Here is a 22,762-nt window from a genome sequence, read left to right as displayed (position 1 = left end):
TCTTCATTTCCCCCATCGAGGAGCTCTAAAGCTCCTCAAGTTCTCACGTGGTTTCAATTGGTTTCATTTTTAGTGTCCTCATCCCACATGCTCCTTTCAAACAGGTTTTGGAATCTTTTTCTGCCCCCTTCTAAAATACAGCTATTCATGTCTGACCAAGACCTACATGTTAAGATACATTCCAGAAAGTGCTTACACTGGGTTTTTTAAATTATTATTATTATTAATCATAGGGTTGTTGCTGATGTCACCTACTGCTGCCAGATACACTTTTGAAAAAAAAAGAAACAAAACAAGTTTTACAGATACAAGTTTTCTGGTTTGCACAAGGGAAGCATGAAGGCTTTTATGCACGGTAATGGTTGCTAAAAGTTCAAACACTGACAGCATCTGACATGAATTTTTTTGTTCTTCAGTTACACTTACATCTATCTCACAATAACCTGCTCTGCTCTTGCTGGATTTTTAAAAAGATAAACTAGGTGACAATGGAATTTCTGAAGCAGTTAGGCAACAATGCTTGAAGTATAACCAAAACAAAAGTAATGAAAAAGGACTAATAATTAAGGTATCAAATAATAGGTATTTGCTTTTCTTCCTTCCCACTGTCACCATAGCCACCTTCTTAGACAAAGTCTATGTTTAACAGCATCAACAGCCTTTTCTGAAAACACTGTAATTTCTCTGAGTCCTGAATCCATAAAACTCCACTATTAAAAGTATTTCTATACAGGTTCATTATGCAGACAAATAAAAAAAAAAGAAAAAAAAAAAGAAAAAAGGTATTGAGACTGAACAGTATGTTCTAGGGTCACAACTCTCTTGCATGCTTTTTATCAGCACTCAGCATTAACATTATTTTAGAATAAATGAATAATGTATGTATAATAATGTATTTCAAATACCTGAAGACTAAAAGATATTTGAAGGGTGTTTATTCTTTACTGAAAATAGCACAACATGAAATCCATGGGAATTGATGGGGAGGTCTACAGACTACTGTGAAGCTGGGCAATTTGACACAGTTTACAAGAATTACATTCATTTACTAATGTTCCAATATGAAATTAAGCTTCTAATCACAAGTAGTGATGGTCTCCATTTAGGACAGAGATATTCCAGAGTTAACAATTCTTATATCAATTGTAGCCATGTGAAAACACTGTTTAATGTAATTGCCCATACAGCAACCTAACTACTTTAATCTCAGTTCACCCATCAAATCTGACTCCACTGTGGCTTATACCCTCCTTCCACCCACACACTTAAAGACAACCACCCCCCCAACTGAAGCATACCCAGGTATAATACACAAAACATAACTGGTACAAAAACTCACTTTCACTGGACAACATCTAAAATATGTAAATACCTGTTCCTGCAGGTCGTAGTCATAGCTATCATGCAGCAGAAGACTGAGGACATACCGAGTATAAATCATGGCATCAATGCCACACTTCTCTAGCTCTTGTCCCAGCCAGGTCTGCACTGGACCCAAAGCATGTAGCAGAGACATTTCAGAAACAGATACAGGGCCTGGATAAGAGCTTGAGGAGCTTTCAGATGGCAAACCATCCACAACAACTGTACAGATAGGGCGCATGAATCTAGGTGGTTGGCATCCTTATAACGTGAAGCATTTTCTGTAGTTGATTTTCCGTCGATATCTGGAGGTGATTTTCACTCCAGTAAATAGGAGAGAGGCTTGACTTCTAGGACAATCATTTATATTTCCTGGCTGTTAGCCGACTAGAGACGAACATCACTCTTCAGGCATGACCAGTGAATAAACTAAATCCTAATAGCAAACACATATGTAGATGTGTTTTTCTACCTTAATTTCACATTGAGGCCAGATGCAAGTCCCCAGCAGGACCTATAAAGAGGAAAAAATGATAAGTTGTGACAATATGTATCCATACATGAATAATATTAAACAGTGAAAAAAAACACCCAAAGTAGAAAGCAGTCATTTACACACTGCTTACTCCAAACGTATAGTACATCGACTCAGTGTTATTTTGAAGAGTGACAGGAATTATTACAAGTTTAAAAGTGACTTCTAGAAAAGGTACTTTTTACTGTAGGAAGAGAGACTCTTTCATCAAAGACTTCACAATTAATCTGTTTATTGAAATGTATGTCTGACCTAACTTTATGGGAAAGCTGAGATTTTATTACTTCCACTATCAGCTAAAAAACCCCACTCATTAAAAAAAAATCTATGTTAGTTTGAATAAAGACTGCATATTTTGCATCACTAGAAGACAATATAATCCTACTGTTTTGCAGTGATACCCATTTCTGGAATAGAAGTGTTTTTTTTAAAAAAAACACTGAATTAATGAAATTCATCTGATCGGGAGTTTCATAAATCCTACTACTAAATAGGCACTACTACCTTCAGGTTCAGGTTTTTTGGTGGTGGTGGTTTTTGGGTTGTTTTTCCTTCATTTCAATTATTCGCCTTGTTCCAGGACAGTAAAACATTTTATCATCCAAAATCTGTCCTTATAAAAATGTAAATCCCTGGAATAACTTCAAAAATTTGAGCAGAGTATAATTTATCCGTGCCAAAAATTAACATTCAACCCTCTTTACACAATGCATGCACCTATCCTACCTGAGAGCTTAAACTCTAAACCATGTCCTAAAATAGACAAACTATCCTAAGACTTATCCCACCCACAATCACAAATCAATCTTGATAAGCCAGGGGCAGAAGGTGCAAGCACTACACACGTCAGCATTCTGCTCTTGAACGCAGAAAATGTCAGCCCAAAAAAGGCATTTTTTGATTGGTCTACTTATCAACCACATGCCAATCTGGCATTTGTGTAGGCCTTCTTTCTCCTCTCCAGCTTCTTAGCATGAGAAAACAAAGCTCAACTCCAAGCAGGAAATATCCCTTCACTGAAAGGAAACAAAATAGACTCAAGTGACTAAGCAAAATCTGCTGTTTTGTTTCAACCCAGTGCAAGATAACCAACACACAACAGGCACCACCTAATGCAACTATCTGAACTAGATACTGGGGGCAGCATTTCATGTGGGCAGCATGTGTTCAGTGGCCAAACAAAACTGAAAGTCAATACGTATCAACACAACAAAAGATGATAGTTTTTAGGAGCTTTCTTTACACCACCACACAGGTACAAATGTATATTCCAGATTTTTCAAAGTCAATTGCAACATCACCAAATAGAAACCCATTACGATCAGTTGCTACCGAGTTCACAAAACCCCTTCCCTCTCCTAAAGTGACCTTACTGCTCTGGCTGCAGTGCTCATTTTGAGAAAGGGGATAACATGACATTATTCAATATTGCTCAGCAGCATGTTTCAGTTAGTCAAAATTTTTAAGTATGCACAAATAACAGTAGGCAGAAAGACACTGCAAGCCACTGGAGGTTACTGCTTCATCACATAATTAGAGAACAGAAAGTACAAGAAAAGTCTAGTATTGTGACCCAAGGTAGTCCAAATCCAAGAGCCACTAACTAACAAATCCAAGAGCCATGGTCCTAACTCTTAAGAAGTCCATATTATCTTAATTGTTGAAGAACAACATTCCAAAAAACCTGTTCAGTCCTGTTGGCTGTCCACAGCACAGCAGGTGATGAATGTTCTCCCCAAGTCAATGTCACAGTCCTTGTAGCTTCTGGCTACTGACTCACTTCAATCAAAACTTTGACACATTGTTTAGCTCCTTAGCTAAACCGAGAAAGGACTGAGTTTATGCTTCAGCTTTTCCCTGAACAAGATGATAATGGGGCCTCTCTTTTCTATCTTAACACTTATTTAAGTGAGACATTTGAGAAATTCAGTTCTTGAGACCTAAGCTAACAAAATCTGATTGACTGCAGCTGACCAGTTAAAGTGCGTCTTGCTTTTATTAGATGTGGAGGAGAGGGAAAAGACAGCAAGAGAGACAGATTACAAGAGGAATTATGAAATCAGACAACAAAATTTTTGCAATTTGTTTTGCACTCCAGCTTTACTGAATATAATATTCCACTACCTCTTTTAACATTCAGTTACATGATATAAGACCTGGAAATCTAAACAAATCTATTAAATATTACTTAAGAGTTCTCATTTTACAGCTCTCAAGTATTTTGTTTCACAGATGGTCTTAAACATTTCCATTATGTTTTAGAGTTAACAAAATTTCATAGAGTATTTTTCTATCCCACTTCTAGAGAGATTTTCCATATCAAATTAATACAAGCCACTCAAAGAGCAAACATTTCTGCTGATAGATGTGAAGCTTGATTTTAGAGATAACACTTTCTGACAAATAAGTTATTATCCCTCTTAAATCTATTTCACACTGTATCACTAAAAATAATTTTTCCATCCTCACAAGGCCAGGACTAATCTGAACAGAGGGAGCACATTACATCTTAAATAATTAGTGGAAACCTAGTTATTTTAACTAAGTCAGAAAGGATTCTCCATTTCCAGCTATAAAATATGACAGATGGACATGCCTTATAACAAGAATTACCAAATACAAATTTAAACATCTGTATCAATACTTTCTAAAAACTACTTTTTATTTACGAAGTAAAAAAATGTGTTAAAACTATTTCAAAATAATTTCTCCTTACTCCACTTCTTAGTATATTTTTTCCTATAAAGTAACCTTCAGTTTTCGCAATACTAATCGATGACCTTAACAAGGTCACACTAGAAAACGTGTCAGCAGCTTAACGAGTAGAGGCATAAGAGCCAATTTATGAAGCATCTTCTAAAGGAGTGAGAACACATTGTATTAACACTCAGATTCTCAGATTTTTCAACTCAGACTGTCTTAGAATACATGTATTTCTCAAAATTCTATTCAGTGTGATAGACACTAAATACTCTCTTTTGATCTACAATAGACAACAGAAGAAAGTAATTAAGCCTTAGCCTCCTTAGATCCAGCTATGGCAAAGCAACAACTTTAAATAACCTATAGCAAGCACCAGAAAGGAGGATCAATGATATGGAAAGTGATGCTGGAGCTCTCCAGGTTTGTTCCCTACAACACAGTTGCTCTTTCATGGTAAATAACCTTTTTTGAAGGCTAAGTAATCTAGTCTTCCGTAAAATAACTGGAATATGGGTACTGTAATAAGAAATACACAGGACATTTTTTTAAGTGTCTTGGTACTACAATAATGAGTAACACAAATCCTTGTGGTAGTTGTGTCTAGGGGATACAGGACGACAGCATAAAATTAGAGATTACCAAAGAATGCAGTAAAAGAAAAGTATAGTTAAATCACTCTTCAATGAAGCTTGATACAAGCACACCAAGAAAGTGATAATGTCTGGATTATCAATAGAAACATTAACTAAAAGTTCATGCCAAGCAAGACAATTCCACATCTTTAACAGCTTTTTTTCTCCATATTCTCTTTCACACTGTTAGAAAACAGTAACCAAAGCCAAACCACAAAACCCATTGAATTAATCTAAGGTAACCTAATCTCTACTTTATCAGTATCAAGAGGCCTCTGAAAATTGTGTATCCATGTAGTAAAGTCCCAAGTAAACATTTTTTTTGTAAATTACAAAACCCCAAAACAATACAATGATTTAACACTCTTTCAAGTTTTCTTAAATATCAACTTTTAAAGCAGTAGAAGATATTGGACTAAGAAAGTAAAAACTATACCCTTACAATTGTCCTATCAGGTAAACTAAAGGTCCACAGGCAATGTCTTGGGGATCATAAAAGATAACTTGAAAAGGAAGCAAATTGTGTGCAGGCTTAAAGTCACTACATTGGGGTCTATACCATCATTAGAAAAAAAAAATATTACTGGATTACATATTGAAAGAGGTTGAAAACTAATATGCTGTTTACTTATACAACCTGCAAGCAAGTCTCTAAAAACTCAAATTTACTCTTTACACATCTTGATACATTTCTACAGAGAAGCCAATCTCTTGGATAATCCATAGATACTACTTTTCTTTCCTCCAGTTCTCAAAAGGGAAAACATCTGTGTTTCCAGTGTTTCATGCTGCCTACTGCTACATGTTAACAATTAGAGCAAACACATTCTCACACAATAGTTAAATCAAAACTGCTGTTTTATACAAAGTTTCCTCTATTAGTCTTTGAAATACACCAGTGCATTACACAGTTTAAATTAACAGCTCTCATTTACAAAACTTTTTTCCTCCATTTTCACACTGTTCATTTATTCAATGAACAGAGGAAAAAAATAGACTTATATATATATATATTTTTTTTTTTTTTTAATGTGGACAGAATACATTTTTGTGGATAGTCCACATTTTTTAACTAGGACAATGTTTTTCAAAATAATGTTTTTTCCCAGCATTGTTTCATTAAAAGCAAACAATATGTTCTCTCTCTGGCAACTACAGGTAGGGAAAAAATATGAAAATTCAAATTGATATTTTTAAAAGTAAAAACTTTATCAAGTTTGGTCAACAACATACTGAAATCACATACACAGTGCAGTAAATTTCAGTCCCCTTTAGAAAACTGATAGTCAAAATCATGACCACATTATATGATGGCAACAGAATTTCAAATTGTTCTTAAATATTGTGGAAGAATCTGCAATTTTACCATAATTTCTCTTGTTTCTTTCCACAAAAATGCTGAACAAATCCTTAATAGACAAACCAAGCAACTACACACTGGGAAAGGCACTGTCAAAGCCCAAAACCAAAGCCTATTTAAAGTCTAGCAAACAATGGAATTTCTGTGCTTAATTTCACACGGTATTTAAAAGACATGTGAATTCAGAAGTAAGAGAAGTTGTTATTTTTTAACCACATTCCTTGATAATCTAAGAAATTTGGCTGTGTAGTCTTCAGAGCAAGGACAGCTTTTTATGCACTGGTGATGTCTGATGTTATTGCACAACAAACAGCAAGAGCAGCAGCTTGATTCATGACCAATACTACAGAAATATTGTCCTGCCATGAGAAACAGAGATTAAACACCTGGCTGGAACCAAAGCACTAAAAGTGGTCAGAAACATAAAAGCAGCTCTGTGAGTCAACTTTAAATATACATAAAACCATCTCTTTTAAGAAGCATTACCAAGAGGTGCAAGAGTGATACAGTCTTATTTGTTATGGGTTTATGCTTTATAGGGAACTGATGTCTAACAAGGCTGGGCTTATGGTTCTAGGGTAATTCAAGTCAAAGAACCCACACAGGAGACAGAAACCAGTGTGTGGGTGTTACTGCTAGATTTTTTCCCTTGCAAATCTGCAATCTTATTTTCATAACACTTATCCAAATGAAAATCTGAAGCTGCTAATCCTGTATAAAAGCTTAATGGAATTACTCAAAGGATTCAAAGCTACCATGTAAGCCCTAGTTACTCAGGTTAGCAAAGAAAAAGAACAAATATAATCAAGATGACACCAGGGGAAGTCACCAGCACAGTTCTGAAAGATTCTGCTCTGGGACCTGCATTATCTGATAAAGTCCTAAGTGGCCTGGAAGATGAGATGAGTGACACAATTTAAAAGCTACCAAAGGACAGCAAGTGATCAGGAATAGTGACTTCAGAGTAACTGAAAAAATACAGAAGGCCATTATGAAACTGGACTGGGCAATAAAAAAATAAAATATAGCATAGGCAAACTTGAAATAAGGCAGACGGGCAATAACCACCTGATGCTATCAGGCATAAATCATTGAGTTGTGTGCTATTAATCCATGTCTCTCCATGGATAGAGACTGACTGTTCAGTATCTATTTTTCGTTACTAGAAAGTACTAATGAGTTAGTAAGATCTACATACAAAACTTCTCACAACAGCTTGTAGAATTTCTTGCAAGAGATACTGAAGACTCAAAAAAAATTAGAAAGCCTTCAATAGAAATTGAGTAGGAGAGATCCCTTGAGAGTTTTCAACTAGACAAACCATATCAGGGTCAGGAAATCCCCTAAGCTGAAAATAGTGTGTGGCTGAGGGAGAATTTAGGGGAGGTATCATTCTCCCTGTTCTGTTTTTGTCCCTAACTGCTCCTTTAGAGATGATGTTGCAGACAAGTGCAGGGTTTATCAAAGCCTCTGTCTGAACTAGTACAGCTGTTCTTATAAAACATTTATGTTTACCATCATACAAAAACAACAATTCAAAAAAACAGTTGCTGGAGGAGTGCAACAAGCTGATCCACTCACAGGCTGCACATTATTAACACACAGGAACTTTGTTTAAAGATGTCAAAACATCAATCCTGTCAGGGAGCAAAAACTGAGCTATGGGAAACAGCTGTTAAAGGATGGCAGAACTAGCAGGTGAAACACTTGCACTAGGGGGTCACTTGCATATCAAAGACCCCAAATTCTTGTCATCTGTGTATTCTTCACTTCTGCAAAACAAATGTGTATGTAAGCTGGAAAATGTAAAACTTTTAAGTTAAGGAAGAAAGGCAAGACAGAAAGAGGAAATGCATGACCTAACAACAAAACCTGCAGACACGGTGTACACCCCAAAACTTCATCATTTCATAGAATTGAAAGGTTTGAATGTGCCTTCATAAACAAGACTCTTTTGGAAAGGTTCTCATTACATACAGCAGGCTTGTAAAAAATTATCTCTGCAGAGTGGAGACTTATCAAGTAGTCCTTCAGTATATATAATACAATTTTTAAAAAATCATTAATAATCCTAATAGTTGGCAAGTTTTGCAGATCATGGTTCAGTGGAAGTCTTTATAATTTGGGAAGCAAATTTTATCTTCAAGATGGAAGTCCTTTTATTTCACAGCATCACTCAAGAAACTGCTTCAGGAGGTCAATTCAATATTAAAGCTGTATTAAAAAAAAACCCAAAAGCAAGCATGCCCTTATGCAGCACATAGATACCACTTCAATAAACAGAATGGAGCTCAGAGCATTTCTGACAAAATAAAACATGACAAATAAAACAATCTCCGATAGCACAGATTATGCAATTACACCAGATAAATTTAAGTGCAGCACATCTGTAACCTGCAACCACCTCAACCCCAAGAATTAGATCTCCAAAAATTTTGCTATTTAAGAAGGACTTAAAACTGTTAAAAATACCTCCATTAATCAGATTTAAGAAATGGGAAGATATCTGTAAATTGCCTGAATCTAGAGAAGTGAAATGCTGCCTCACTATTATCAAATGCCCAGCTGCCATTAACAATGGCAACAATTACATTATTTAAGAATTTGTCCAAAAGGTTATTCAGCTAGCGATACAGTACTAATAATTCCATTCTATCCATAAAAAACAAACATAAACTGACATGAGAAATTTTTTTTCCAATTTAGTTTGTTACTGTCTACACTGGTGTTTGAACCAATTTTTACTTTGTTTTAACGTGACTACTTTTTTTTTTAAATCTTAGCTGAAAAGGAAAAAATGTATACATACAGCATAACTTAGATGTATGATAACTTTTTAGAAGTTTAAAAATACAAATCAGCATCTAATGACAAAGAATCTTAACAAATATTTTTCACATCAAAAATTAGTTAAAACAACATCACACAAAAACTTAAAGGAATTACTATTGCTGCTAGCACAAGTACCAGTTTGCAAAAACCAGAAGTGATAATTTTTATAGCAGTAGTAACTAACTTCCAAGAGAACAACAGCAGCAGCATTTTGATAGAGAAACTTCTGTGGATGACTTGAAGGTGAGTTAGTTGTCCTGGTTCAGGACAAATTTGGGAGAGAATTCCCAAAGGGGTTCCTCTAGAAGGCAGATTCAATTGGCCTCTCCCCCCAGCCGGTTCTGAAAACAAACTCCGCACTTCTTCTCCCTCCCTTCACTCCTGGAACAAGTCTTAAAGGCGCAAAACTTATTATTCAGCATAAACAGAACAGACAATTGGGAATAAAAGCATCATACAGTCAACCTAGGACATTAGTATAACTAATTGTTATATATACCTAGGAACTGCACCACCACTGCACACTGCCACCAAGAGAGGACAAGGCATTCCACTGCTTCTCTCATCCTCCCCTCCATGCTCTCACTCTCTTGTCCTTGTACTTAACACATTCACTGTGTGGCTGCAGAGATGAACTGTATCAATTTTTTGTTCCAAATCAAAGATTTCATTTCTGGTAACCCAGTCTTCAAAAAATACAAATCAGTGACCAACTCACTCTCTCACCACGAAATTTTCTACATGTAGCATAAGAGAGGAAGTGGGGTTGCCCCTTTCAGCAGCAACTTGCTATTAGATCCACTTAAGAATAACAAGAAAACATTAGGAAGGCAGAATGCAGAAGCTACATTTTAGCTAATTCAAATCCAAGTCTTTCAGACAACGATTATTCTTAGGAATGTGAAGCGTGGAAGCCAATTCAGGTACTTCAATAGGTATGATATTTACTTCCAATATTTTTACAGAAATTCACTAGGCACCTATGCAACCATACCCTGTACTTGTAATATCCAGCAGACTCAGTCTCAAACGGTAGTGGTGATGACAAAGAAATTACTAGTTGCTTCAGATTTGCTGGGAGAGAGGCAGGTGTTGCTCTGTAACTAAGTGAGAATAGAATGGATCACCCAAGTGTGGAGAATCCAAGAGAATGAGAATGTGTAGTAGTGCAGAAGACAGCATGTGCAGACCTCAAACACTGAGGCATTGCCTCACCTCATACTTTACCCTCCAACCATCAGTGTAATTACAGTACCACTAACAACAGCTTTCAGACCTTTCTGCTACATTTCTTTTACCACTGAAGATAGTTGTATGATTTAAGTTTTTCAGTTTAAACTTGCAGATCTTAACAGTGTACCAGGGCAATGCCAGAGACACGCATCTTGTTTACCTCAATTTATTACACAGGCATTGCCTGGATGGGCTGCTACTGGACCTGAGAGATCCTGGGGAGAAATCCTTCTCTAGATGCAACTTCAAGGAGGAGAAAGCTACAGTCTTTTCTGTTCAGTCCCATGAGAATCTTCACATGGACACTATTCATCAAAAGCAGTACCTTTTACTATGTACACAAGCAACAGACTACACATCATTGACTACCATCATCATACTTCAATAACGCTTCCTCAGATTCAGGGAAACATTAATGGAGTTAACAGACAACAAAACCAAATAGAACTGTGATCACATAGATGCACATATTTTGAGTTCACCAAGACACTTATCTTCAGGATTTTTGGCAGGTGAACTCTGTAAGCTTTCTCCTACTTGAGTCTCACTGTATTTACTAGCCTTAGTATCACTTAGAATATATGAAGGACTTAAAAACACAACACAGGATAGAGTCAAGTAATGGAAAGACTAGATACATGCTCTTGACTATTTGATCATTTTCTTTCCTGCCCTCTTGATGTCCTTTATTTACATAACTTTTAGAGCAGTTCAAACTATCTGCTACCAACATGTACTTGCCTGTGTTCGAACTCCATTTCCAAGTGGGATGCTAATGCTTTGAGTGGGATGCTAATGCACCAAGTTACATGTGTGCATTAAAACAGACGTGGCCCCAGTTCTGAACACCTCAGTGAGTAGACACAGGCATCCACCCATGTACCCCAACATGTGCTGCAGACTCCCCCAAGGCACAGGCAGCCACCAGGTGAAATCATCCTCCAGGCCACCAGCAGGACTACCCCAATAATATTCAGTGCTCTTCATATCAGCTGGAATCCAGGGGCCACTCTTGTAGTGCAACCATACAGGATTTAGTTCAATTAATACACAAATTACTCTCAGGCACACACTGCATCTTTCAGTTGGGCAAGGAAAAGGAAAATGAATTATGAATGCCAAAGATCCAACCACCAGTGTTCATTTAAAGGCTACGATATTTGTCCTGTTATTTATACTTGCAAGGTTAATAATCCATCTGTATATAAACAGCTAACTCATTAAAGACCACACTGTATATTTTACTCTGGTTTATTAATTTCTTTAATTTGTATGAAGGTATTTTCTGAATACTTACTATTGATGTTTTCTATACTTGGTCTGCAGCTCAGGGAGTTAATTACTATCTTGCTGAAAAGCTTTAAATAGCCTCATAGAGAGTTAAAAAAAATATAACTTCACCTAATTATATAGCCTTTTCAACAAAAAATAAAAAAAAAGTTTCTATAAATTCAGTTGGAAGTCATATATAGACAATGTTTTCATTAATAAGAGTGTAAGAACTTACAGGATGTGTTAGCCACAGGAGGCTCAGTAAACACAAAAGAGTTCTGACAAGTTGCATTTGCAAGCTCTATAACTTAACCAGGAGAGAAGATACTGACTTTACACATAAAATATGGTAGGCCTACAAAGGAAATAGTTTCAAATACTTTTCCGCTGCCCCTCTACCACCTCTGATTTTTATTACAGAATATTAGTAAATTAGCTTCTATCTATTTATGAAATTGAAATAAAAAGTAGGATACTCTGCAATTTTGAAGAGAATAGCAAGTCAACATGAAATACTTTCTATTTTAGCATTTGAATGAATTTGCATAGGCATTTATTGTTCAGTTTATGTTGTAAGACTGCCAGGCTGTCTTTTTCCATTAAAATAGTGATGATATTTGTTACCATATCTCCACTTTTATGATTAAGTATGTTGTTTAAAAGCATTACTTATTAAAAAAAAATTACTAACTGAATAAGTAGGACAATTTAATATTGCTCTTAAAATAATACATTTGTTGCTTGATACAACAATGACAGCTGATACTTCAAATGACAGCTGAAAAGGTCATTTTACTAAAATGCAACCAGAAAACCTCTTACAAAAACAGCAGGTCAGCATTACATTAATTCTCATAAAGGAAGTTACTGTACTGTTAACCAAGGCATTTCTTTCACAATTCAAGAACAAAGTTACTAAAAACTGGAACTCTAAGGTTTCTCTGAAGTCAGTAAGATATTCAGTTCAGAGAGGCTGGAGAAAAAATCATCTGCATATGATAAACTAATATCTGAACTTAGAGAGGCATTTTAAAACTTTTGTGTCACCTCACACAATTCAACATGACTTCCAGCAAAACTGCTATAAAAGCATCAATAAAACAAAAATTACTAAAGGTAATTCAGTTTCACTGTCAAATGCAGTGGATTGAACTTCTACCCCAGAAAACAGAACCAGAAGAGGAATTCACTGAACAGTAGTCTTTAGCTAATTAGTAGCAGTAATTAGCTAAAAATCTTCAGAGAACAGAAACGAATATCATGAAACAGTAAAAGTTTTTCCTGTACTTTTAAAAGTAAAGATATGAACCCAACAAATAACTGGAAGCTGGCCCCATTTCTTTCAGGACATTCCAGTATCCTAAATACAATGCAATATTTAAAGTTGCACATCCACTCAGCCACAGTCTTCAATTTTGGTTCAAGTTCATAATAACACATTACAGTGTCACAAGGATCTAGTGAGAATTAATTACTCATCCAGTGGCAGCAATATGCATTACTGATTTCTTCATTAGTGATTCTTCAGGCAGACCTTTTCCTTTAGGCTAATAAAACACACTGTTTTCTTAAAAAGTACATATGACACATGCTAAATTAACAAAATAATTTATTGAATCAATCTCTGTGTGTTTTAGCATGCTTTCTTATTTTACTGTTGATGATTATTATCTCAATCGAAGTTCTGACTACGCTATCACTACCTGGAATAACCCTGCAGAGGATACGGATCTTGCAACTCTGCTCCGCTGCTCTGATGTTAAAGCTGTGCCATCTTATGTCAGGTTGCTTTATTTTTTCTGGCCTTCAGCTACCCACAGTCTCTTACTCCCTATCTCTCTCTCTGTGTACTTTCTTCCACAGTATATATATATGCAAAATCTCATCAGCAAGACAGCAAGACAGCAAGACGTGTCTGCCTTCAGAATTCTTCTACAACCAAGCTAGTCCATAAAAACAAACTCACACAATTTAACAACCTACAAAAGGAATAACAGCTACTCCTTTCCATACAGCACCTTAAACACAAGCACATGAAAATGAAATTTCACTTGAATTCACTCAGTGGTACAGCTGATAGAAAACTTCTTGCAGGTCTCTTTTCTCAATCCTAGCCCAGCACTCTATCCAGCAGACCTTATTCCTTTGGTAAATTGAACAGTAACTAGAGAAAGATTTTTAAAAGCTGTAAAAACCCCACAAAATTATTCAGATTTCATCCCTGTTACAATTTATTTTTATTTATTAACAAACTTTTTTTGCACAGAGTACAAATTTTCACTTGCAATCCTTTCTAGAGCAAGGCCTAGAAAGTTACAGCCACAAGTAACATTAGCATGGACTGCATATCTGAAATTTCTTCCTCAATACAGCATAACCCAGAAATTTAAACATTCCCCAAACTGTATTAAAAATGAAAATCACTACATCAAGCCTGAGCACAGACTTAGCAGGATATAATTAAACTTACATGTAATATCAGAACTGAAAAAATGAATTTAAATACACCATAATTTATATTTCCACACTAATAAAATTAAAATATTACATATAATATCACAAGAGTGAAAAATGAATTTAAATACTTCATTATTTAAATTTCCACACTACTGCCCCAGAAATAAATCTCTTGGAAAGACAGATTCCATATGTCCTCTTTGGTATCAAAGTTATGAACAAATTTAGATGCAGAAACAAAACAAACAATGTATAGTATTATGCAGGTAGATCCAAACGTACTGCACATGAAATTATAAAGGAAGTAGATAATTTAAAATTTTAGATACTCAGCAGCTTCCAATAAAGGTACAGAAATAGCTGCTAGTAAGATGTCTGTGAAAGAATAATCTTTGTACTGAATGTTTAAGCTACTGAACCCTTGCCCCCAACCACCTCTATGGGCCAATAAAATACACATTCAGTCTCTTAATATCCATTAAAAATGTACCCAATCAACTTTAGGAAAGTAGAGCAAGATGCTTTTTAGTAAAAATATTATAACTAGCCCATCTAGGTATTTTTCTACTAAAACATTCTGACAGTGCCGCAGTTATATGGTACTTCTGACTAGAAAAATCTGGCAAATTATTTCCAAACTAACAAAAAAACCCATAGTTTTCCTTCCAATCAGACAATTGTCCTTTTGTCTGTGTATTGAAACGTAACTAAGCACATCAATACTCATTTGAACATTTTTCTTTTGTATCATGCAATTGACATTAGTTGGAAAAAATTCCTGGGGCAGGACTATGGGGATGGACAACACAACTCATTTCAGCAATTCCATTTACAAATTATCCAACCAGCCTGTCACTTTTCTTGGACAAAAATGAAGGATACCAATCTCTGTTCCACGAGACAGAAGAATATCCTAAAAACAGACTATCCCAATAAACAGAACACATTAAATAGCTTCTACAAGATCATTTGTATTCCAAGCTCCATTAGCAATGCAGATAATGGGAATATTTCCTGCTAACTCTCCAACTCTACAGGAATTCAAAGTCTTACTGCCTTCACCACATTCTGCTCTACCAGACATTGTTGCCTATCCTATTATAGTACTAAATTGTTACTTTTAGTTATTAGCTATTGCAAAGAAGCAGCAAACGGAGACAGGATTTTGCTAGGATTCCAGCTAAGCATATAAAGTGTCCATTCTGACTCTACAACACTATGCCTAAAGCCCAATAAAATCCTTCAAGAAAATTTGCCTGTGCAACCTCTTGGTTGCTTTATTCCCCCTATATGCCTAGAAACAAGATGCTCAAGATGAACAAATAATGAAGTTTTGAACAGTATCTAGATCTTCCTCTGACCCTGTTCCTGCTAGAATGCACAGCAAATGAGCAAAGGAAAATGCTGACATCATTTTACCCCTATGGAAATTCTCTTACTTGGAAGAATAACAAACAGCAACAACAAAAGCAGTGGGGAATGCTGAAATATGCCCATGAAACAGGCATAGTAAGGTAAGAGAAGTTCAGGGCCTCCATTTTTTCTTCTTGGGTTATATAGATCTCTTTGACCCTTATTTTCCTTCCAATTCCACTGCTCATGAGCAGAAAAGCTGGAGGGTCACATACCGAACCCAAATTTGCAGAATCTATGGACTCAAAGGGTCTTAATCCCAATGGTGCTCCAAACAGATGGATAAAGTTCTGTCACTGTACATGTGTTAATATCTGTCAAGCAGAACATGGTGGGGATATACGCTGCTGAGGCTTTTAATGGCCTGTCTCAGGATTTCCCCTATAATTGTCAAGTCTTTGAAAATAAACAACATTATGAACATATAACATACTACTCATTTTCTTCAAGTCACTTACATCCCCTCTTATATCTCAATGATGAAAAGAGAAAATGTTGATACCTATGATATGCTTTATTGACTAGAAGAGAATGATTGTACACTACCATTTTAGCATATCCATACTAACAAGAAACAGCAGATGGAGGATTAGTACAAAATAAAATCTGTACAGTTACACGTCAAGTAACAATCAAGTTCCATGTCATTTACGTTTGTAAGGCATATTTTTGTCTTAAATCGTAAAGAAAAATGTCAATTACAGACTTCCATGGATTGTGAGGAGTTTGCAATACCCAGGGTTTAAGCACTGCGGTGAAGTACTTTGTTTTACACAATTATCTACTGAATCATCACGAGTTCACTTTTGACAGCTGAGAAACCAAAGTCAATCGGCAATTCCCACTTCATTCCAGGAATACAAAAGAAATATATGGTGTACAAGAGAAACCATAAACATTTTAAAGGGTTTGAATGAAGAAAAGCAACTACACACACCACAGAGGCCTCCGATCCCAAGCTTATAAATTACCGCCCAAATCACTTATACACAGAAAACACCAGAATACAGGAATGTGTTTTATTTGAAAGGAAGGACAAGCATTTTCACCCTTCAGATCAGTATCAGGTACTGCAATGAGTAATTAAAACAAAGACAAGACAGGAAAAAAAGGACCGCAGTTTCGATTTTCTCAAAGTTTCATTACAGGATTCTATACGTGTATACTTTTAATCGAGACGACACGAGGAGAAGATGGGAATGAGTTTGCTGGAGCGAAGTGTCAGTTTGTGTCACTTCTGCATTCAGCTGTAACCTTCGCCAAACCTTGTCCCCCACCCCGCCCATCGCCGCGAGAGGCCGCGGCCGGCGGTCCCGCCCCAGCGGCGCCCGGCTCCCAGAGCCCATAGGATGCGGCTCCCGTCAGTCTCCCATCAGCCCAGCTCCGCCTCCTCAAACAGCAGCAGCCCTAGCCTTCCTATCCGCCTTTTGCCTTCAATAGGCCCTAAAGGACAATGCCGCTGGAAGGGGAAAAACGAAAAAAAAAAAAAAAAGGGAAAAAAAAAAAAAACCCAAGAGGGGAGCGAGCCCCGCCAGATCGGCCCCCGGGGCAGCGCTGTAACGCCGCGGCTCAGCCGGGGCGGTATCCATCGGCCCCACGCCCGCACAGGATAAAAGGTCACGGCGTGAGCACCAGCCGGGCCCGGCAGTGGTGCAACCCCGTCACCTCAACCTCGGGGTCAGGCGGGGCAGGCGAGGCGCTGCCCGGATCAGGAGGATCTCCCTACTCCGACCCGAACCGCCGCATCCTCCGCTTTGCCGTCTGCTGGCGCCGGATGACACCGGCGCGGGCCGGCACCCGCGGCGGGTGGGTTCTGGGTGCCGCCTTTCCCTCCCGCCCTCTCCTCCTCTGCTCCCGAGCGTGACCCAGCCCGAGGGCACCGAGCCGCTGCTCCCGCTCCAGGCTGGCGCCTCCCTCCCGGCCGCGGCACAAGCCGCTCACCTGGCGCCAGGTCCCGCCGGGATGGAAGAGCGTGGAGTCGGCGGCAGCCACGGAGGGCTCAGCTCCCCTCCCGGGCAGCGCTCTGACCGGGGCACCCCGGCCGGGCCCCCGGCCCCGCCCCCGAGCCCTGCCCGCCGCCGGCCGGCAGCCGCCCCCCACCCGGCCCCCGGCGCTCCTGTCACCCCCTCCCCGGCCCCTTCCTCCCGCGCCCCCCGGCACGCTCCCGCCGCGTTGCGCCGGGCGCAGCCCAGGAGCGCAACGCGCCGTCCCGGGAAACCGTCCTCCCGGCGGGACCAGGCCCGGTCCCGCAACTCCTCCTCTTCCCGGGCTGTTAGCGGAGCGGGCAGGGATGCGCGGGCCTTCCCGGTCGGGCCCCGAGCCACCGGGCCGGCGCTCCCGGGGGTCCAGCCCGCCTGTTCCAACGGAGCGGTGGGAAGGAAGCGGGGGAGGGGAAAGGCGCCCGCCGCCGCCTCCCGGCTCCGTCCTCCCGTTCCACGGACAGGGCGGCTGCCACTCTCCCTCCCTCCCTTCAGCCCTGCCCCTCCCTCTGCTCCCCGGGCCCGCGGCGGGAATTTACCTGCCGTGGTGGCGCAGAGCGGGGCCCTGGGGCCTCTGGCAGCCGGAGGAGGCAGCGGACTCCGTCCCGCTGCTGCCGTCCCCGAGTGAGGCGGGCGGGACGGAGCCGGGACCTGCCCCGGGAGGCGTTACGTAAACCGGCGGCGGCGGCGGTTCCAGCGCCACGGGGAGGGAAGGAGGGAGGGAGGGGGCCGGCCCGGCCGCTCCGTCACCCGGCAACGGGACTCAGCGCCCCAGCGGACCGCGCCGCCGGCTCCGCCCCGTATCCCTCCGCCCAGAGGGCGGCCCGGATCCCTGATCCCAGAGCCGTGGGGCTGCGCCGGGCGGGTGGGGAGGGGCTAGCGACCCTCTCGCCGGTGGGCGGGAGACTACGGGACCAGTCCGGTCCGTCCCGTACCCATCCCTGTCCCTACGTGTGTCGTCGTCCTTAGGGCCCGGGCGCCGGCGAGCCGCCTTCATGTCGGGGCTGCGGCGCAGGAAGGGGGGGGGGAGGAGGGGAAGTGTCCTTTGCCCTGGTTGTTCAGCCTCCCGCCGCCTGAGGAGAGCGCCGTGCTGTCCGCCGGCCGCCTGAGGAGGGAAGCGGCGGGCGAGGCGCTCGGAGGTCGCCGGGCGGGCGGCGGGAGCGGCGCCGGCCCCCGGGGCCGCCGCTGGGGCGGGAGAGCCCCCGGCCGGAAGCACCCGCGCCCCTCGGGAGGGCTGTGCCGCCGGGTGGGGAACACCCCGGCAGGGCCGGCGCAGGAATGCGAGGGAGGGAGCGGGGGATAATGATGGAGCGTAGCGGTGTTTGTCATGTGAGGTCCTTTTGAAATCCTGAACGACTCCGTGAGCAAGGTTAGCAAATAAAAGTTTATTTTACTGCGCAATGAAAGCCCGTCTGGAAGGGAAGTCGTCTGTTAGAAGATTCTTGCCATGGAAAGTCGGGTTTAGTAGGTGAACTCCTCGGGAGCCACGGGGATTTTGTTCCAATTGATTAAATGCCAGTTTAATCACAACTGTTTACACAACTGTGGAGTAATGAAAGGGCAACATTTTTAGCATAGTAAATGGGTGAAAATGGGCCACTGTAAGGCTGAAAATATGACAAGACACACCAAAGTACTCATTAAGCTTCTTAATTGGGAAAATAATGATGCTTTTTTCAGGTGTACACTACCACCCCACATTTCTCAAATGCATGAACACATACGGGCCTAAGGAAAGTTAATATTATGTAAGATGTCAAAGTAAGTCTTCTGTCTGTGTAATCCTGAGGTTTTCTTCCTTTTGTTCACTGCTCAACGTGTGGCTCCTAGAGTTCCAAAATGCAGTATGTCATCCATGTTGGCTCACACTGCTTCTTTTGTGCACAACATCTTCAGTCACTGGAACCAAGATTGCCTTTGAAAACATGATCCCCCAGTACCGGATGTGGTCCCATTTAGGCCTTTCAACAAGTTAAGTCTTTATATAAAAAATACATCTCATAAGAAGCATGAATGCAAACACTGCCTCCCAGCCTGTATACTCATTTTCTGATACAGAGCAACATTATTCTTTTTTTTGTTTTAGCTAGGGTTTGCCAATTTTGAACATCCTTAGTGCCTAATTTAGTCATAAATCTGACTTAGGCTAGCCAAAAGTTAAGTATGCAAGATTGTGTAGCTACATGAACTACCAGCATTCTCTTAAATGTTGCTGAGGCAGTAATTGATGTCGTATGAACGTGCAGTTAATCAGTTACTTTCTCCAAACCTTGCAGGAGCATTTTGGGAGAAATCTAAAGAGAAAGAAGTCCTTTAAACTGTGTGATAAAAGAATAGAATTATTCTCTGAACTATTTAATTACTGTTCAAGTTATTTTCTTGTTATGAAAAGCTGAAACTGAAAAGCTTTGGGAGAAAAATCCTGCTGACTGTTTTCTGCTGAGTCATTCCCCGGGTTTATCAGAAGCATTTCACCACCACTGTAACGCAACTCGCGCCAATCACAATCAAATCTGCTTTTGTTCAGGAGTTCAGTATTTGAATTCCCCTTTTCAAGGTAGAATAAGATACACTAAAATATGAGGCACCTGGGATCTGTCTGTAGTAACAATTGGCACCAATTTAAATCAATCTCCATACAGTCCTCTGCACATATCCTTAATGTATTAGTAATGTATATCATCAATACGAATCCACTTATTCTATTTCACCCTTTCTAAACATTTTTTTCTCTGAAAGATTATAGAAGGAACAGATGTTCAGAACATTAGTGTTCTTCTAATGGAGCAAGTCAGAGCATGGAGGCCAATGACAGATTATTCTGAATATTCACGTAGTTGCTGTGTGACATTTCAAATTGACAGTTCTGGTTTTGTGGTCAGATCTCAGGAATCCCGACAGTAGAATTTTTTGTTTGTTTGTTGGTTTTTGCTGGGTTTTATTTTCCTAACAACCAACCCAGTTCTGATCTCAATTTGGCAAGCATTTCAGAAACAGCTGGTACATGACCATATGCCGTGCTGGCACTGCTGTGAGCTTATTTCCCACTTGTCCTCCTGGTCAATCAGAGTAGCTCCATGTGCTGAAGGACAGCTGGTCCCTTGGCATGCAAAGCAGCTAATGAACTTTTCCTCCAAAAAGCTGTAGGGATAGAGCATGTGAGCTGCAATCAGTGCTTTTTGCTTTCTGAAGTGCTATCAAAGATGGAAGTTTTCTATGGGAACCCTGTTTATTGCCTCTGTGTGACAACCTTCACCCTGAGAACAACTATGTGGGTGTGCACTGTAGGTGACAGCACTTGTTTGGAAAACGAAGGCTAAATGATCTGTGTTGAAAAGAATGCTAAACCACAACTGAGTGCCTGATGGACTTGTGCCTTTAGCTGTCAGCCTCAGCAAGTAGCACAGTTTCCCTTTTTCATTGTGATCGCTGCTGAAAGGGTCTCCAATAAATAATATATTTATTTATTATTCTCCATTTCATAATATATAATTTTTTCCCTTAAGTAACCTACTGAAGGAGAAATTACACAGCAGTTCAGTATTAGATAGCCACAGCTTGTAAGCATTTTGTTGTCAGCCTCCTCTTACTTCCTTAAAATCAGTCAGTTTATAATATTCCCTAAAATTTCCTTGTAGGTGCAATAAAAATCCCCTGATTTTCCCTGAGCGGGGATTATGTATCAGTTAGCTTTGAAAGTCACGATAACCAATCAGTAGACAATTCTGTTGTTCACAGTTCATAAACTGTTCATATGAAATGCATGATAAAAACAATCTGCCCATTCAGCATTTTAGAAACAGAGCTACAGTACCATTCGTGAGGGAATATACATAGTCCAAGAACTTAAAAGATCATTTAAATGTGCAGGATCTAAATATATACATAAAGTCATAATATGTTTTTAAAATCTAGAAAATGGATGGACGTTAATGTAACCTGAAACAGGGAATATCCAATAGACTCATGACGAGTTTTATTTGAAATCTTGATGCACAGATTCAAAATTATATTTATCTCTTTGAAACTATTCTTAATTCCATGAAGTCTTGCCTAACTTTTTTACTTCTTTTCAGGATCCATTTCAGGTTTTAAGCAAAGACGTTCACACCTCCCAGAAGTAATAACTCTGTTCAAATGACACATTCAAAAGGTATTCCTCAGCACTAGATCAGGTTTTAGATTCCTTTTTACTGATCCCCATTTCCTAATAATATCCCTGTGCACTGAAAAACCAAGCTCTACTTACCAACAGAATCAGAGGACCACTGTGTTGTCACCATCAAGGACCTCATCCACTGCAGTGACTGGAATGTGACACTGAATTTTAGTGGGGCTTTCATGAGGCCACAGTTCAACTCTTTTCCTTTCAGACTCCTCTCAAAGAGGTTTCAATATCTTTAACAGGAGCACACTAGCGTGATGAGCTTGGAAGATCTGAGTCACTTGACAAATCAATTATATAATTCAAAGTAAATTTATTTTCTGTTCAGTCCAACTTGATCACTATAACCTCAAAATGTACTTTTGTTTTCTTTGAGCAGAAACTGCATGTAGGAAACTGTCACAGAAACTGCAGGTCAGGCAGTGCTGTTCTGTAACAAGTGTCTGGGCTCAGTGTTGGTATTTCTTTACAACTTTACTTTTAAAAAAAATTATTTGGCTTCAGTGTTACTCTTACCCTTTTTCATCCTGCAGCACTAACAATTGAGAAACCCTAATAATACCTTGAGAAACCCTTGGACAGCCCAAAGTAATATGTGAACAGGACTCTTTCTCAACATGGTGCTGTGTGCCTAAAACAGACCACCTGAGTCTGTTGTAAAAAGTACTTAGAGAAAATTATAAAGAACCGTGATAATTATCTGTAGCCATTTGGACAAACTGCCAAGCAGTACAAAAAGATTAAAAAAATGAAAATGTTACACTACATAATGAATGCTAAGGTCCAAGTACCTAGATACAGCGTTTGAAACCATACACC

At 39.7% G+C, this 22,762-nt stretch overlaps 1 protein-coding gene across 2 annotated transcripts in view; it reads right to left on the bottom strand.

Annotated features, from left to right (window-relative positions):
* The window catches only part of KIAA0232 (KIAA0232 ortholog), a 63,894-nt gene extending 45,418 nt beyond the window's left edge, over positions 1–18,476 (bottom strand). The window contains exons 1-2 of one of the 2 annotated variants that reach the window (XM_053939967.1): positions 18,318–18,476; positions 1,373–1,876 (exon numbers count right to left, since the gene is read on the bottom strand). In XM_053939967.1, the coding sequence (XP_053795942.1) occupies positions 1,373–1,603 (231 nt within the window). In that variant the 5' untranslated portion in view covers positions 1,604–1,876; positions 18,318–18,476. The remainder of the gene's footprint in view (positions 1–1,372; positions 1,877–18,317) is intronic. The other variant, XM_053939964.1, reaches the window with a different exon arrangement.
* Between the last annotated feature and the right edge of the window lie 4,286 nt (positions 18,477–22,762).

The sequence above is a fragment of the Vidua chalybeata genome, chromosome 4, assembly GCF_026979565.1.
Source record: "Vidua chalybeata isolate OUT-0048 chromosome 4, bVidCha1 merged haplotype, whole genome shotgun sequence".
Taxonomy (NCBI): Eukaryota; Metazoa; Chordata; class Aves; order Passeriformes; family Viduidae; genus Vidua; species Vidua chalybeata.
Note: the sequence above shows the minus strand (reverse complement) of the source record. Positions and strands in the feature narration are given on the sequence as shown.